Genomic DNA, 15,778 nt, shown 5'->3' with positions numbered 1-15,778 from the left:
GAGCTAATATTGCATCTGCTTTATTTTTATCGATAGCTATCCCCTTCTTATGAACAACAAAACCTAAGAAGTTTCCAGTCGATACCCCAAAAGCACATTTTAAAGGATTCATTTTTAATCATTTCTTCCTCATAGTAAGGAATGCTTTTCTTAAATGGTCTATATGCTGACTCACAGAAATCGATTTGACCATCACATCATCGATATATACCTCCATAAGTTTTCCAATAAACTCATGGAAAATGGCATTCATTGCTCGCTGATATGTCGCTCCAACATTTTTTAAACCAAAAGGCATAACCACCCACTCATATGTACCTAATGCCCCAGGACACTGTAAGGCAGTTTTAGCAACGTCATCTTCCGCAATGAAAATTTGGTTATATCCAGAATAACCGTCCATGAAACTAAGAATTTCATTTCCTGCTGCAGAATCAATTAACATATCCACAATTGGCATAAAATATTCATCCTTTGGGGTGGCATTACTCAAATCTCGAAAATCAATGTATACCCTTAACTTCCCATTTTTCTTCATCACAGGGACAATATTCGATACCCACTCCACATAACGTGCAGTTCGAATAAATTTTGCTTTGATCAAGCGTTCTATTTCTTCTTTAATTTTCACATTGATTTCAAGAGCAAAACATCTTGGGGTTTGCTTTACAGGTCGAGTATTGGGTTTTAATGCTAATCGATGTTCTATTAATGAACGATTGAAACCAGACATTTCATGGTAATCCCATGCAAAGCAATCTTTAAACTCGTGTAACAAATTGAAAAGGTCAGTTCGAAAAGGATCAACAAGATCTTTACAAATATATGTAATTCGAACATCATCATGAGTCCCCAAATTAATTTCTTCTAAAGGATCCTGAGATTCGAACCCTTTATAGTGATCATCCTCTTGAATTGAATATTTTTCAAATTCCAAAGGCTCCAAATCATAAATACAATCGAAAGTAAAATCAATAGAATCATGAGAAATAGAAGAAACTTGACTTTCGATTAAATATTGCTACCTTTATTTTCTACACAATGAGCCTCTGCTATTAAATCGGCAGTCTGGCTCACATCATTAGTTCCATTACAAATAATAGGGAAATCATAACTACATTCGACTGGAAGCGTCGAATCGAACATATTACAATTAGTAATTTTACTAATCCTATCTGATCCAACTTTATCAGAAGAATCATCTTTATTTTCTAAAACTTGAAATTTATTTAAATAATTATGCAAAGTTACCAGGTAGTTGGAAACTTCCTTAACCTGGTCCATAGTTCAGCCTTCGAGGTCTTCAAGAAAGACAGTCCCAACCAGTCGGCTCGAAGCCCAAGTCTGGATAGCGTAACTTCACCGAAAGCCCCTCCGAAGTTAAATAACACCCTTCACAATTGTAAGGATTTAGAGATCGATCAACATTTAAAGGCTTTAATTTACGATTATATATCCTAAAATCGACATGCATTTGTTCGACATATAAACTCAAATTTGCTTTGACAATTTCAGGTTTGCCTTCCTTAGTCCATAAAAGCACGCTCTGATGCACTATAGAGGGTACAACACCTACACCATGGATCTAATCTCTCCTCAGTAAGGCATTATAACTAGCCTTCGATGGCACTATCAAAAACACATAATGTCTCTCTGAAGACCCTACTTTTACAGTCAAAGTAACCAGCCCTCTCGCTGATGTGGAGTTCCCACTAAAATCAGTCACAACAATGTTTGTCGGGACCAGTTCTTCAAAATGCTTCCCTACTTTTCCCAACATCCTCTCAGACAGAAGACTAATTACTGCTCCACTGTCAATCAATACCTTGTTTATTTTGAACCCATTCAAAACAACAATAATATGAAGGAGACGCAAATGAGACATTTGCCTTTTTGTAGGACGGGAAAAGAAGCCTGGCTCATCTTCTATGCGAATGAAAGAGAAAGCCCCTTCGTCTTCCTGATCATAATCCTCATCTGGATTACTTTTGCATTCCCCATGGTACTCAGTGGGAATTATCGAGATCGTTCCTACCATGTCATCATATCCTTCATCAAAGTATTCCTCGTCAACATCAACATCTTTGTGTTTGTCAATCCCAGAGGACTGAGCAATTGCCTTGCCTTTTTCCATCTTTGCTGGTGATGGAATTTCCTTGGGATAAGTCTCTCCATCAGAAAGAAAGACAATCCGAGAATGCACAGAAGGCGTTGCTGCTCACCTCTTTTCCTGTCTCAATTTGAAGTTTCTTATTTTGATTGACATTCCTTCTTCTACCTCTTCCTCTTGGGTAACCCCTGGCTCGTCCTCGGTAGAAGGCATATTGATTTTGAGAAGGTGCTCGATGCCCCCACTGAAGATTGCGTCGATACAGCTGATCACGCCTTTGGAATTCTTGACAGATTCTAATCCACTGAACACCTATAGCCTGAGATCGACTTAAAGGTGCAGTCACATCATGCTGAGGGATTTTCGAACTAGAACTCTCCACACGTCGAATTGGTTGCCTCTGGCGTGCTTGTTCCTCCCTATGAGCCAATTTTTTCTTCATTCTCTCTTTTTCAAAGATTGCTGCCGCTTCAACATCAAAGACAGCATTACACCGCGAACACAGAGATACGTCCCGGTGTTTTATCTTTTGCTGAACCAAGAAGTCCAGCAAGCCATCCCCTGTTTTGGGGTATACAGATCTTACCTGTGACTCAAAATCATCAAGAGCCACTTCGAAATCATAAGACATGCCAACCATATTCACCCCTAAGTAGGGCTCGACACAACTGGCATCAACCTCGAAGGGATCTACATCAACCTTCATCTCCTTCTTGCCATCATCAAATTTCAAACGTCCTTCCATGATTGCCTCTTGAATCAAATCTCTGAAATGTACACAGCTGTTATTCTAATGACTAGTTACTTGATGAAATTTACAATAAGGCTTTCCTTTCAAATCTTTTATGGAAAGTAAAGTTCTACCCTCAGGCAAAACTAATTGTTTATCTTTAAGCAACACATCGAAAATCATATCAGATTTTGAGATATCAAAACTATACTTCTTTCCACTTTTAAGTTTTGAATCATTCGATTTTTCACTACTAGGAAGCTTTTTCAGTAAAGAGAAAATATATGGAGGGCCTTTCTTAAGTTCAGCCAAATCGACTTCTGTTTCGAAATCGATTTCCTCCTCTGAGGATTCCATGGTTACGTAGGCAACCTTTTCTTTACAAGTAAACGGTTTACTCTTCGACCTCTGCTCACTCCTATATTTTTCCTTCTCCTTTTTCATGAGCTCGGTCTGCTGAACCTTTTTGACCAAATGAGCCAGATCAGGAATATGCACATTAAGCAATTTTCTACGCATATAAATTCCCAACTCCATAGTCGCTATTTTCACTATCTCACTTTCAGGAAATGTCACATAGCATCTACTTCTAGCATTTTTGAAACGTATTAAATAATCATCGATGGTCTCACCATCTTCACGTTTCAAAGCCACTAGATCAGTAACTGCTACATTCATTTCCCCTCGATAAAACTGAGCGTGAAAAGCAGTTTCTAACTGATTCCATGTTGTGATCGAATTCGGTCTAAGATTCGAAAACCAAGTAAATGCATTCTTCGTCAATGACGAAGGGAAAAATTTCATTTTCAAATTTTCATCATTAGCTAGATTTTCGATCTCGATCAAATAACGAGCAACATGGTCAGTAGTTGATTCTCCAACTTCTCCAGCAAATTTTGTGGTTATTTTCGGATTTTTCACCCCTCTTGGTACTTCAGCCATTTGAACTACTTGGGGAAAAGCAGACACAAAATGTGGTTGATTCATAAAACCAACATTCAGCCCAATCCGATTTAAAACCTCTTCTATAATTCTAGTGACCTGATAGCGATCACCATGCAATCTAGCTATAACATCATCAGCATTTTGACCTCGAAGAACCACGCGAGGATTTTCTCGATTTGGAATATCATTCTCATTTTGAAAAATATTTTCCATCCCCTCGTTATTTCCTCGGGCATTGTGCCTCTCACCTTCATCATAGTCGACGATTCGAGCAATCCTCTTGACTTGTCTAGCAAGACGCTCGAATCTCGATTCATGATCAGCCATCATGGGATTCAGAATTGTAGTTATTTGCTGAATCAATAAATTGACCAAGTCATGGTGACTTTCCTCCATTTGTTGTCGATATACTACTATCGAATTCGCAGCATTCGAAGTGGAGCCCACATGATAATCACGAGAATACTCAGAGTGTTGTGGGTTTTGAACATTATTCGCTCCATTTACATTCCCACAACGGACAGTCGGCATAAAACCACCCACCGGTGGGGTATAACCAGGAGGAAGACCATAAGGGGGCCAACCAGCGGTTAATGGAGGTTGATATGGTGGCACAGGACCACGTGGACGGGTATTACATCCAACATTTCCAGTTTGAATAGTTGTAATGGCTATATTTTTAATTTTGATTGCGCCTTCCGAACGTGAAGACATATCGGCATGTTGCATGGATACTGGTATGCTATCATTGGTGAATGAACCACCATTCACATTTGACAATTCATCAGCCATGTGAATGATCTTCCCACTTCGTAATCGCATACACTAGACAATTACTGGAAAAACAATTATTTTGACACACTTTGATTTAAAAATTGTCCCACCGGGCGTGCCAATTTATTTTGTCGATTTTTAGCAAATCGATAGTGGTTCGATATCTAGTGGTCTGGGAGCAAAACCTACTCCTCTGTGCGAGTACCAGTTTTCTAGAAGTGCATCAAAGCGTCTTCGATTAAACCAATATTAAAAATAAAAATAAAGTAAATCTGTAAATTAATAAATAAGACTTAGAAATTAAAGTTTTGAAAACTAAATAAATAATAAATAGAAAAGTTTGCAATGAAATTAAAGGAAAACAATAAAATGCCTTCGATTGGATTAAAGGACTTCAACATAAAAGATTTAAACACAGAAGGATAAATTGAACAATGAAAGTAAAGAACACTTGGTAAATAAAATTAATTGAAATGTTAAGTTTACAAAAAAAAATAAATTGAAAGAAAGAAGAAGATGGAAGGAACCCTACAAAAAATATAACTCGATCGTAAACTCAGGAATTCGCTGGGATGTGAAAGTGCTAGAGTGTTTTTTCTGAGTAAAAGTTCCAACCCTTAATCCCTAACACTTCCTAGTATTTATAAGCTGTCTTATATAACGGGTAATTAAGTTACAATTAATTACAATTGAATGAAAAAATTACAAATTTGAAATACAATCACTCTTGGTAACCGTTCCCGCTGCGTGATTGTAGATATTCCCCATGTTTTCCTCGTGTGATAGAGGCCATGCTCGTTTCCACAACTATTCGACCAGCTTTTTGAAGGCTTCACTCAATTTCTCGAATCGAGTCTCCTATTCGATTTAACTTATTCGATCAACAAAACAATCGAAATCCAATCAGTGCTGAATACCTCCAGCTTCATACTCACGCGCGCATCTTCTCGAGAAACTACACTTGACTCTTTTCGATTCAACTCATTTATATCGAAAATATTTTTTCGATCAACAAGAACAAATTCTTTCCAATGCTAACTATTTATTAAATCCATTACATGAAAGCAATCCAAATTAAAAATTGGAAATTACTCACGTAAAATTATTTTTATGTAAAAATAATAATTAAAAATTATTATAAAGTTTCACTTATATAAAGATAATTTTCCAGGAATTTTCAGCTTAGAAATCACAAGTTTAAAAAAATAAAAAAATTATGCATCCAAATTTTTTACTTAATCAAATCCAACCAGATAGAAATAATACATTTTAAGATTTATTTTCTACTTTTTTTTCAGTTGAAACAAAAATACAAATAACTAAATTTTACATACATAACTGGTGTCTTTTTTTCTTCTTTCTTTTTTTTTATATTTTTTCTTTTAACTTTCTCTTTTTCTATATCATCAATATCATCTTCTTCTTTTTTATTCTGTTTTTGTTTTTTATTTCTCTCTAAAAAAGAACATGAACAAAAAGAAGAAAAAAAAAAAAATATAACAAAAAAGAAGAAGTAAGACAATAAAAAAAAAAGAAAAAAAAACAGCCAAATAAGTTCTTGTTAAAAAACTGTTGTATCAAGTCTAAAACTTTGAGAAATTTCGATTAAAAAATTCCTATATCACAGTTAAGAAATTTCAGTGCCAAAATTAAGAAATTTTTGTGTTGCGATTAAACAATTTTAGTGCTATATTTTTTATTTTTTATTTCAAACAACTCCTCCTCCTCTTCTTTTTTGTTTTTTATAGTTCTTCTTATTTCACACATATAATTCTTCTTGTGTCATCATCCATATTAAGAAGAATAAAAATAAAAAAAAATAAAATGAAAGAATTATGTAACTTTTTATTTTTTTTGTTTTATTCTTTTTTATAATAAACACAAAAATTTTTGAAGAAAAAATATGTAACTTTTCATGTAAAACCCAAAAATTTTATACGAAGAAAAAGAAGAAAAAAAATTTACAGCATGAAGTACAAAACCTTGAGAAAATTTGATGTTAAAATTAAAAAATTTTTATATTAAGGTTAAGAAATTTTGGTTTTGTTTTTTACATAAAAAATAAGAAGTATGATTCATGCATATACGTTTGAGTAATTTTTGTTAGGTTTTGAACATTAATTAAACTTATTTGATAAAAATGCTCAGATTTGTGACAAGACTGTTAAAAAATACGAAAGGATCTAATTGTTTTCTTGGTGGTATTCACGTCCTTGGTTAAATCTTTAGTAACCTCCCTCATTATCAAAGTTTTACTAACCATTGTAATTTGTAAGTAAATGCATGCAGCACCTCGTTTCTAGCCTATAGGATAGGAATATGCACGTCCGATAATATGGAAGATCATGTGATATCCACATGTGTTCCTAAAGTTATACTTAATCACAACTCAAAATGGATATATATTAGAGACGAAATTGATGAGTCTGATCAAAGTAGTATGTACGTACTTTAACTTTTTAATCAATTATTATTTGTCTTAGATTTGAGCGAGTAATAATCATGAAAAAAAGAATCTTGTTAAAAGACATAATAAGACTCTTCTTGATTATAATAATATCCAATAAATAGATCATTGATGGATTTAATCGTTCTATATATATATATATATAAACTGTCTTTTCATATTAAAGCTTTCTTTAAATTTGTGTTAAACGTGAATTTTACGTTGATATTTTTTTTTCCTTTTTATGTAACTTTTTTAATCAAATTTTTTTTTAAACAACAATAATTAAACTCTAAATTTTTTGTCATAAAAATTATAATAATAACATGTCACGAATTTATTTATCCTAAATATTTAAGTTATTAAATAAAAGAACATGTATTAAAGATATAATAATTCATATATATTTTTTATCAATTTAAATTTTTAGAATAAGTAATTTTACAATATTAAATATATAATCATTATTCATGTATTTCTACTTATTAATTTAAGTTTTCGAGAAGAATAATTTTTTGATATAATACAAAAATTTTGATAACAAAAAAAAGTTGAAATTACTCCGAAGAGAATGAAATTCAACATAAATAAAAAACTAAAAAGAAAGAAAAAAAAATTATGCATCACATACTTCAAATATAAAAAAGACTCTTGTGTTATTGATGGGATGTATTAGAGATATTATTATTTATATATCTCTTCTTATTGACTGAAATGAACTTTTGAGATAAATAATTTTATGACAATATGAATTTATTATATAACACACTAATTAATTTGGATTGGTCGAGTGGTTAGCTTATTCATTTGCTTTTTAAGTAAGTGTTGGAATTTGAATCCTATTTTCCGTGAATGCAGCAACTTATTGTCCAGTAATAAATTTTTAAATGAAGTTTTAATCCGCAACGAATTAGTCCTTAAACAAATTAGAAGATATAATAGACAATAAGAAAAAAATTATCTAACACACCAAAATATACATGGCATCAACCTATTGGAGATGAACACACATTGCTTCACATACATGGTCCAACAAGTAAATCTCTCTTAAATTTGTTATGATTGGAGTGGAGCCCTTTCCCTTGAGGCTCCAAATCTTTTGTTCCACACGTACACCTAACAATGTGATCCATATTATTTCATTTTGGGTTAAATTTTAAAATAGATAAAAGGACAATGATTCTTTGTATATAGGCATCATTGCAATTAAGAGTCACAGTTGGATCCAACCATGTATAGAAACTTCTCTATAGAGTACATGGGTTTTGGACATTCTTCTCTTCCTATATGTTCAATCAATGATTCAGCATAGCCCACAAGAAATTATGAAAATTAATTGATATATAGAACAAAGTCTCTGAAAAAAGTTTATGGATGAGAATTGAGAAATTAAACCATCACCTTTATTGTCCTTTATGTAGAGCTACTCTCTTGAATTCATATACATAACTAACATCTATTATTTTAGATACATTTTTTAAATTTAATTTATTAATATATCTATCATTCTTGCATTTTACTTTCAATTATGATATATACAATATACAATATTTACATTATAAATTAGTTATAAAATAATAAGTAGAATTATATATATATAATAAGATAAGATAACACATGTTTGGAGCATAAGTACTGAATTTTTTCAGTCATATAAAAATACTATATATGTATATTAGTAAGATTTAAACATGGAAATAAAATCCATTATGTTTGACATGCATTAATGGTTTCTCATATGGCCCTTAGCCTCATAGCTCCAAATTATTGGTCTATTAGTAAGTTAGATGATTGAGAGGACTGTGGGTAGGAGAAGGATCACTTTCAATCCAAAGGAACTTGATTGTGCAATTTTTTTGTATATGTATGTAGACCCTATCTAATTGGTAGGGCATTGTATTATTATATTTATATATTTTTATCCTTGAGTTTTCAAATATTTTCACCTTATTGAATTATTATTGGAAATAGGTATTTCTTATGAAATATTTCATTATAGAATATTAAGTATGTGTAGGAACTAATATTTAAAAATTAGTTAATATTAATAATTTTTTTTTATTATAAACTTTTTTAACTCTCATTTTTTGAAGACGTAGGGATTAGAATTAGGATTTAAGGTTTAAAATTTAATATTTAGAATTTAGAGAAAAATAAATTTAAAAAATTAATTGATTTTAACTAAAAGAAATTAATTTTCTGATTCAACTCTTCAATAAAATATATCTTTTGTCTTTATCATTTGTAACAAAATTTAAAAATATTTTTAACGTTTAATTTGTACAAATTTTACTTTTTAACGTATAAAATATGTAATACCCTACCACCCAGAACTTTACGCTTAAGTCGTAAAATAGAGGTGGCAAGGTATTACGACTTCTAAAAATTAAAATAAATTCTTATAATAGTAGAAAGAATATAATAGACTAGGAGCCTTGAAAAATGGGTAAAACAAAATCGCAAAATGAAAAGTGCCACGCTCCGGAAACGGAACAACTTGCGTGTGAGGCAAACTATAACTATAAAACGTAAGACAATAAAAGTAGGAATCGAAAGCGATAGGTACCAAATAACAAGCTCCTAACTCAGTCTGCGAAGTCAAGGCTGGCCGGAGAATATTTACATATATATACATATCCAAAACCCAAGATGTACATAAACAAAATCCTGCCTCTCCATAAACCTCTAAGAGGATCAAAAAGAATAAGTTATGTGGAGAGAAAGCTAAGTACGTGTATATACATCACTGCACAACAAAATAACACAGTAACCACTTCGCTTCAGGTAACCAGACGCCTAATGAGATACCTTTCGACCTGCATCTGAAAAACAACAACATAGTATGGAATGAGAACCGGAGGTTCTCAGTATGATAAAGGTGCCCACATAGTTAATATAAAAGGTCTCGGGAAAGCTAGAGGCATTCCTAGAACTTCGACACTCAGATTTCAGATTAAGAATTCAACTAAACCGGAAGTTAAGTAAATTGTCTAAGGTATTCTAGTTCTGAATCTAACTTTAACCCAACATTCTACTCTCTGTCACTTCTAATCCTCTGAATCATTGGTGGAACAACTCTCGTCATTCCTTCACCAGACAAGGGGCCTCTTAATTACATAGACAAACATTACAGACAAGGAAAACACAAATAGAGAAGCATTTACAGCAAGTAGAACAAGTAGCAGATAAGCAGAATTTAACAGTTAAGCAAACTAAAACAGTGCACACCCAAACAAAGCAAACAAATGCATATGATATATGCCTGTCCTATGGCTGATGAGTCTCATCTGTCGGTTATACAGCCAACCCGACATGTCCTGGTAGTTAACCATTGGACAGTCCCTCTGTGTGCGCATCCCCAAGCTCAATAATATTCCATGGAGTTAAACTCCAAGCTCAAATATAATATTCCATGGAGTCACACTCCAAGCTCAATAATATAGTATTCCATGGAGTTAAACTCCAAGCTCAATAATATACAATATTCATATCTATATGCATGCCCATGGGGGAATCCGGAGAGTTAGAGTGTCCGGTCACATCTTACGACAAAGGGTCAACAAATAGTCTCAAATACACAAGCTACATGATAATCTCTTTCCTTTTTAGAATAACACCTCAAATCAAAACTCCAATCCTTATAGAAACTTTGGCAGTATCTCCTTTAAAACTCGAATTTATGCTACCATTCAAGGGTCCCAACTATCAAATCAAACACCTCTCAGTCCTTCAAATCGTTTTCAATAACAAATTATTTCAAAATCAAACAAATACCAATATTAAATCTTTTTCCAAAACTGACCAACTTCAACAGCAAATTATTGACAATAGCTAAACCTCATATTTTATACCATATACACAATCCATCAATTATTCATTCATTTCATTCCTATCTTAAGGTCTTCTAGCCTAAGTTTTCACGTGACATTAAACATTAACTACAAGAAACCAAAACCATACCTTTGTACGGAATCAAAATATTCAAAGCTCTGGAGAAACTTTCTGACTGAGCTATCGAAGAAGAAAATGTCCAGAATCGTCTATGCCTCCTAAAACTTCCGTTGGCCAAACCCAAAGGAAAGAGGAGCTACGTCACTGTCAACTTCCACTAATCAAAAATGGTGCCAACGTATAGAGGAGGAGGTAACGAATACTCTTACCGAATTAGATTTTTGATTGGAGTTACAGATTGCAAGAAATCGAAGATGGAAGTTTGGTGGGATTTACGGTCTGTTACGTTCTTCTCTCTCCCATTCTTTTTCTCTCCCGCATATGCTAATCATATACATATATATGCATGATTAATTAGTAAGCTGTTAAGCCGCCTTTGGCTTTCTTTTTTATTATATAAGCCTTATGATATATATATACACACAAACCAATACATAATGATAATAATAATATATACGTAACTTAATGCAAAATATAAACCGTCTTTTAATTTCATGCTTATTAATAATAATAATAATAATAATAATAATAATAATAATAATAAATGTATAATAGTAATAATAATAGTAACGTAGTAATTATAATAACAACAGTAAATTTATAATACTAGGGAGTAAAATCATATAAACTTATAATACATATAATACTCATAAAAATTATATCCAATGTTTATAATAATAATAATAATAATAATAATATAGATTTGATTAAATTCAAATTATTATAAAATTAGTTCAATTACTAATAATAAAAATAATTTTCTAAAAATAAAGAATTCTAATTTTATAAAATAAATTATAACTTATTTGTATTTATATTTTTAAAACTGAGGGTTGCTACATTCTACCCACTTTATAAAAATTTTCGCCCTCGAAAATTGATATAAAATGGAAAAGATTCATACTAACGTAACTTCCCTTCTTAAACATGTCAAAGAAAAACAGAAAGGTTTGACATGCTTAGTTTATAAATCCAGGATATTCTTATGGCTTAAAAGTCTACTTAAAGCAGAAGATACAAGATAGGTTCGATGCAGAAAGATTACAAGGTAGGCTGGTATTAGAACGACGGGTTTATCATCCCTAATACTCGTTTCATCTAGCTCCTAAGTTCTGCCGATTCTAATGGTGTCACCTTTCGTAATACAATCGAAACTGGTTCAGTCTCTGACACTAAATCTATCACAACTTAGTTTTTCTCTCGACACCTAGCTGGTTATCAAAGAGATATTTTTATCGGCCTAAATTCCTAGTCCGTATCCAAGTCCAAAACTACGTCCAGTCTTTCCAGTCCTAAATTTTCATATCCGATTACGTAACCTAAACGAAAGCGGAGTCCTAGCTCTACACAGAATAAATCTGTCTTATGCATTATGTATCATACTTACCTCGATCCTGTCGTGGCCAACTCGTATCTGTGGCTCTCCCACGCGAACAATCTCTAGACATGTGTTCCGGTGCTCCACATCGAAAGCACATTCCCAGCCCGTACCTACGCGGCTCCTTTGGAGTAGTCTCACCAAAGCCTTCCTGTAGCAGTGTCCACTTCATGGAGTAATCCTCTGCGAGTTGGCTCTTCTTAACCAACTCAGTGAAATTTGTTAGCTTTTGTGGATACACGTAATTAAAGATATCTCTCCTTAGTCCTTTCTCATACTGAGCACACTTCCATTCCTCATAATCGGCTGGATTTCCTTGACAAGTTTTTGAGAAACGGCACAGGTTGTCGAATTCACGGGTATAGTCAGCAACGGACATATCCTTTTGCTTCAGCTGCATTAACTCCAATTCTTTTGCAATGCGAAAAGCATGCAAGAAATATCTCCCATAAAATTCTGTCTTGAATCTATGCCAAGGGACATCCGTTAATTCCACCTGTAAGGTATGACACAATTCTCGCCACCAATTCTGAGCATCTCCCTCCAACATATAAGTCACTATCTCCACTGATTGTTCTTCAGGAACATGCTGAGTGTACAAAAACCTCTCCACTTCTCGAAACCACTGATCAGCCTCCAGGGCATTAGCGTTTCCGTTAAATCGAGGTGGACCACTCTTGAGGAAGTCAGTAAGGGTCATAGACCTATAGTATCGACTTACGTTACTTGTACTAGTACTAGGGTTTCCACCTCGACGTCCGTGCATTGGTTCAACCATGGAATTTCCTCTCTAAATACCTCGTTCGGATCCACGAGACGACATTTGGTCCCTGTTCACACCAAACAAGTGATATTAAGTTGATCAGTCTCAATATCGCAAGTTTAATGCTTCAAGTTCCAGATGCATGCTCATGAATATTTATGCCACATATATCAATCAGATATCCTAATAGCACATACACACACCCAGAGTATGCCCAGAAGCATAATCAGTCCATCCCTCAGGCTCTATAGGAACGAACTGCTCTGATACCATAATGTAACACCCTACCACCCAGAACTTTATGCTTAAGTCGTAAAATAGAGGTGGCAAGGTATTACGACTTCTAAAAATTAAAATAAATTCTTATAATAGTAGAAAGAATATAATAGACTAGGAGCATTGAAAAATGGGTAAAACAAAATCGCAAAATGAAAAGTGCCACGCTCCGGAAACGGAACAACTTGCGTGTGAGGCAAACTATAACTATAAAACGTAAGACAATAAAAGTAGGAATCGAAAGCGATAGGTACCAAATAACAAGCTCCTAACTCAGTCTGCGAAGTCAAGGCTGGCCGGAGAATATTTACATATATATACATATCCAAAATCCAAGATGTACATAAACAAAATCCTGCCTCTCCATAAACCTCTAAGAGGATCAAAAAGAATAAGTTATGTGGAGAGAAAGCTAAGTACGTGTATATACATCACTGCACAATAAAATAACACAGTAACCACTTCGCTTCAGGTAACCAGACGCCTAATGAGATACCTTTCGACCTGCATCTGAAAAACAACAACATAGTATGGAATGAGAACCGGAGGTTCTCAGTATGATAAAGGTGCCCACATATTTAATATAAAAGGTCTCGGGAAAGCCAGAGGCATTCCTAGAACTTCGACACTCAGATTTCAGATTAAGAATTCAACTAAACCGGAAGTTAAGTAAATTGTCTAAGGTATTCTAGTTCTGAATCTAACTTTAACCCAACATTCTACTCTCTGTCACTTCTAATCCTCTGAATCATTGGTGGAACAACTCTCGTCATTCCTTCGCCAGACAAGGGGCCTCTTAATTACATAGACAAACATTACAGACAAGGAAAACACAAATAGAGAAGCATTTACAGCAAGTAGAACAAGTAGCAGATAAGCAGAATTTAACAGTTAAGCAAACTAAAACAGTGCACACCCAAACAAAGCAAACAAATGCATATGATATATGCCTGTCCTATGGCTGATGAGTCTCATCTGTCGGTTATACAGCCAACCCGACATGTCCTGGTAGTTAACCATTGGACAGTCCCTCTGTGCGCGCATCCCCAAGCTCAATAATATTCTATGGAGTTAAACTCCAAGCTCAAATATAATATTCCATGGAGTCACACTCCAAGCTCAATAATATAGTATTCCATGGAGTTAAACTCCAAGCTCAATAATATTCAATATTCATATCTATATGCATGCCCATGGGGGAATCCGGGGAGTTAGAGTGTCCGGTCACATCTTGCGACAAAGGGTCAACAAATAGTCTCAAATACACAAGCTACATGATAATCTCTTTCCTTTTTAGAATAACACCTCAAATCAAAACTCCAATCCTTATAGAAACTTTGGCAGTATCTCCTTTAAAACTCGAATTTCTACCACCCTTCAAGGGTCCCAACTATCAAATCAAACACCTCTCAGTCCTTCAAATCGTTTTCAATAACAAATTATTTCAAAATCAAACAAATACCAATATTAAATCTTTTTCCAAAACTGACCAACTTCAACAGCAAATTATTGACAATAGCTAAACCTCACATTTTATACCATATACACAATCCATCAATTATTCATTCATTTCATTCCTATCTTAAGGTCTTCTAGCCTAAGTTTTCACGTGACATTAAACATTAACTACAAGAAACCAAAACCATACCTTCGTACGGAATCAAAATATTCAAAGCTCTGGAGAAGCTTTCTGACTGAGCTATCGAAGAAGAAAATGTCTAGAATCGTCTATGCCTCCTAAAACTTTCGTTGGCCAAACCCAAAGGAAAGAGGAGCTACGTCACTGTCAACTTCCACTAATAAAAAATGGTGCCAACGTGTAGAGGAGGAGGTTACGAATACTCTTATCGAATTAGATTTTTGATTGGAGTTACGGATTGCAAGAAATCGAAGATGGAAGTTTGGTAGGATTTACGGTCTGTTACGTTCTTCTCTCTCCCATTCTTTTTCTCTCCCGCATATGCTAATCATATACATATATATGCATGATTAATTAGTAAGCTGTTAAGCCGCCTTTGGCTTTCTTTTTTATTATATAAGCCTTATGATATATATATATACACACAAACCAATACATAATGATAATAATAATATATACGTAACTTAATGCAAAATATAAACCGTCTTTTACTTTCATGCTTAATGATTAATAATAATAATAATAATAATAATAATAATAATAATAATAATAAATATATAATAGTAATAATAATAGTAACGTAGTAATTATAATAACAACAGTAAATTTATTATACTAGGGAGTAAAATCATATAAACTTTAATACATATAATACTCATAAAAATTATATCCAATGTTTATAATAATAATAATAATAATAATATAGATTTGATTAAATTTAAATTATTATAAAATTAGTTCAATTACTAATAATAAAAATAATTTT

At 33.3% G+C, this 15,778-nt stretch overlaps 1 protein-coding gene across 1 annotated transcript; it reads right to left on the bottom strand.

Moving 5' to 3' along the window:
• Nucleotides 1-12,326: 12,326 nt before the first annotated feature.
• LOC107627735 (uncharacterized) lies at nt 12,327-13,112 on the bottom strand. Its single transcript, XM_016330556.1, has one exon. The coding sequence runs from the start codon at nt 13,110-13,112 to the stop codon at nt 12,327-12,329; it is 786 nt and encodes a 261-aa protein (XP_016186042.1).
• Nucleotides 13,113-15,778: the final 2,666 nt, after the last annotated feature.

Source organism: Arachis ipaensis, chromosome B2 (assembly GCF_059453495.1).
Source record: "Arachis ipaensis isolate K30076 ecotype BB chromosome B2, ASM5945349v1, whole genome shotgun sequence".
Classification (NCBI taxonomy): Eukaryota; Viridiplantae; Streptophyta; class Magnoliopsida; order Fabales; family Fabaceae; genus Arachis; species Arachis ipaensis.
Note: the sequence above shows the minus strand (reverse complement) of the source record. Positions and strands in the feature narration are given on the sequence as shown.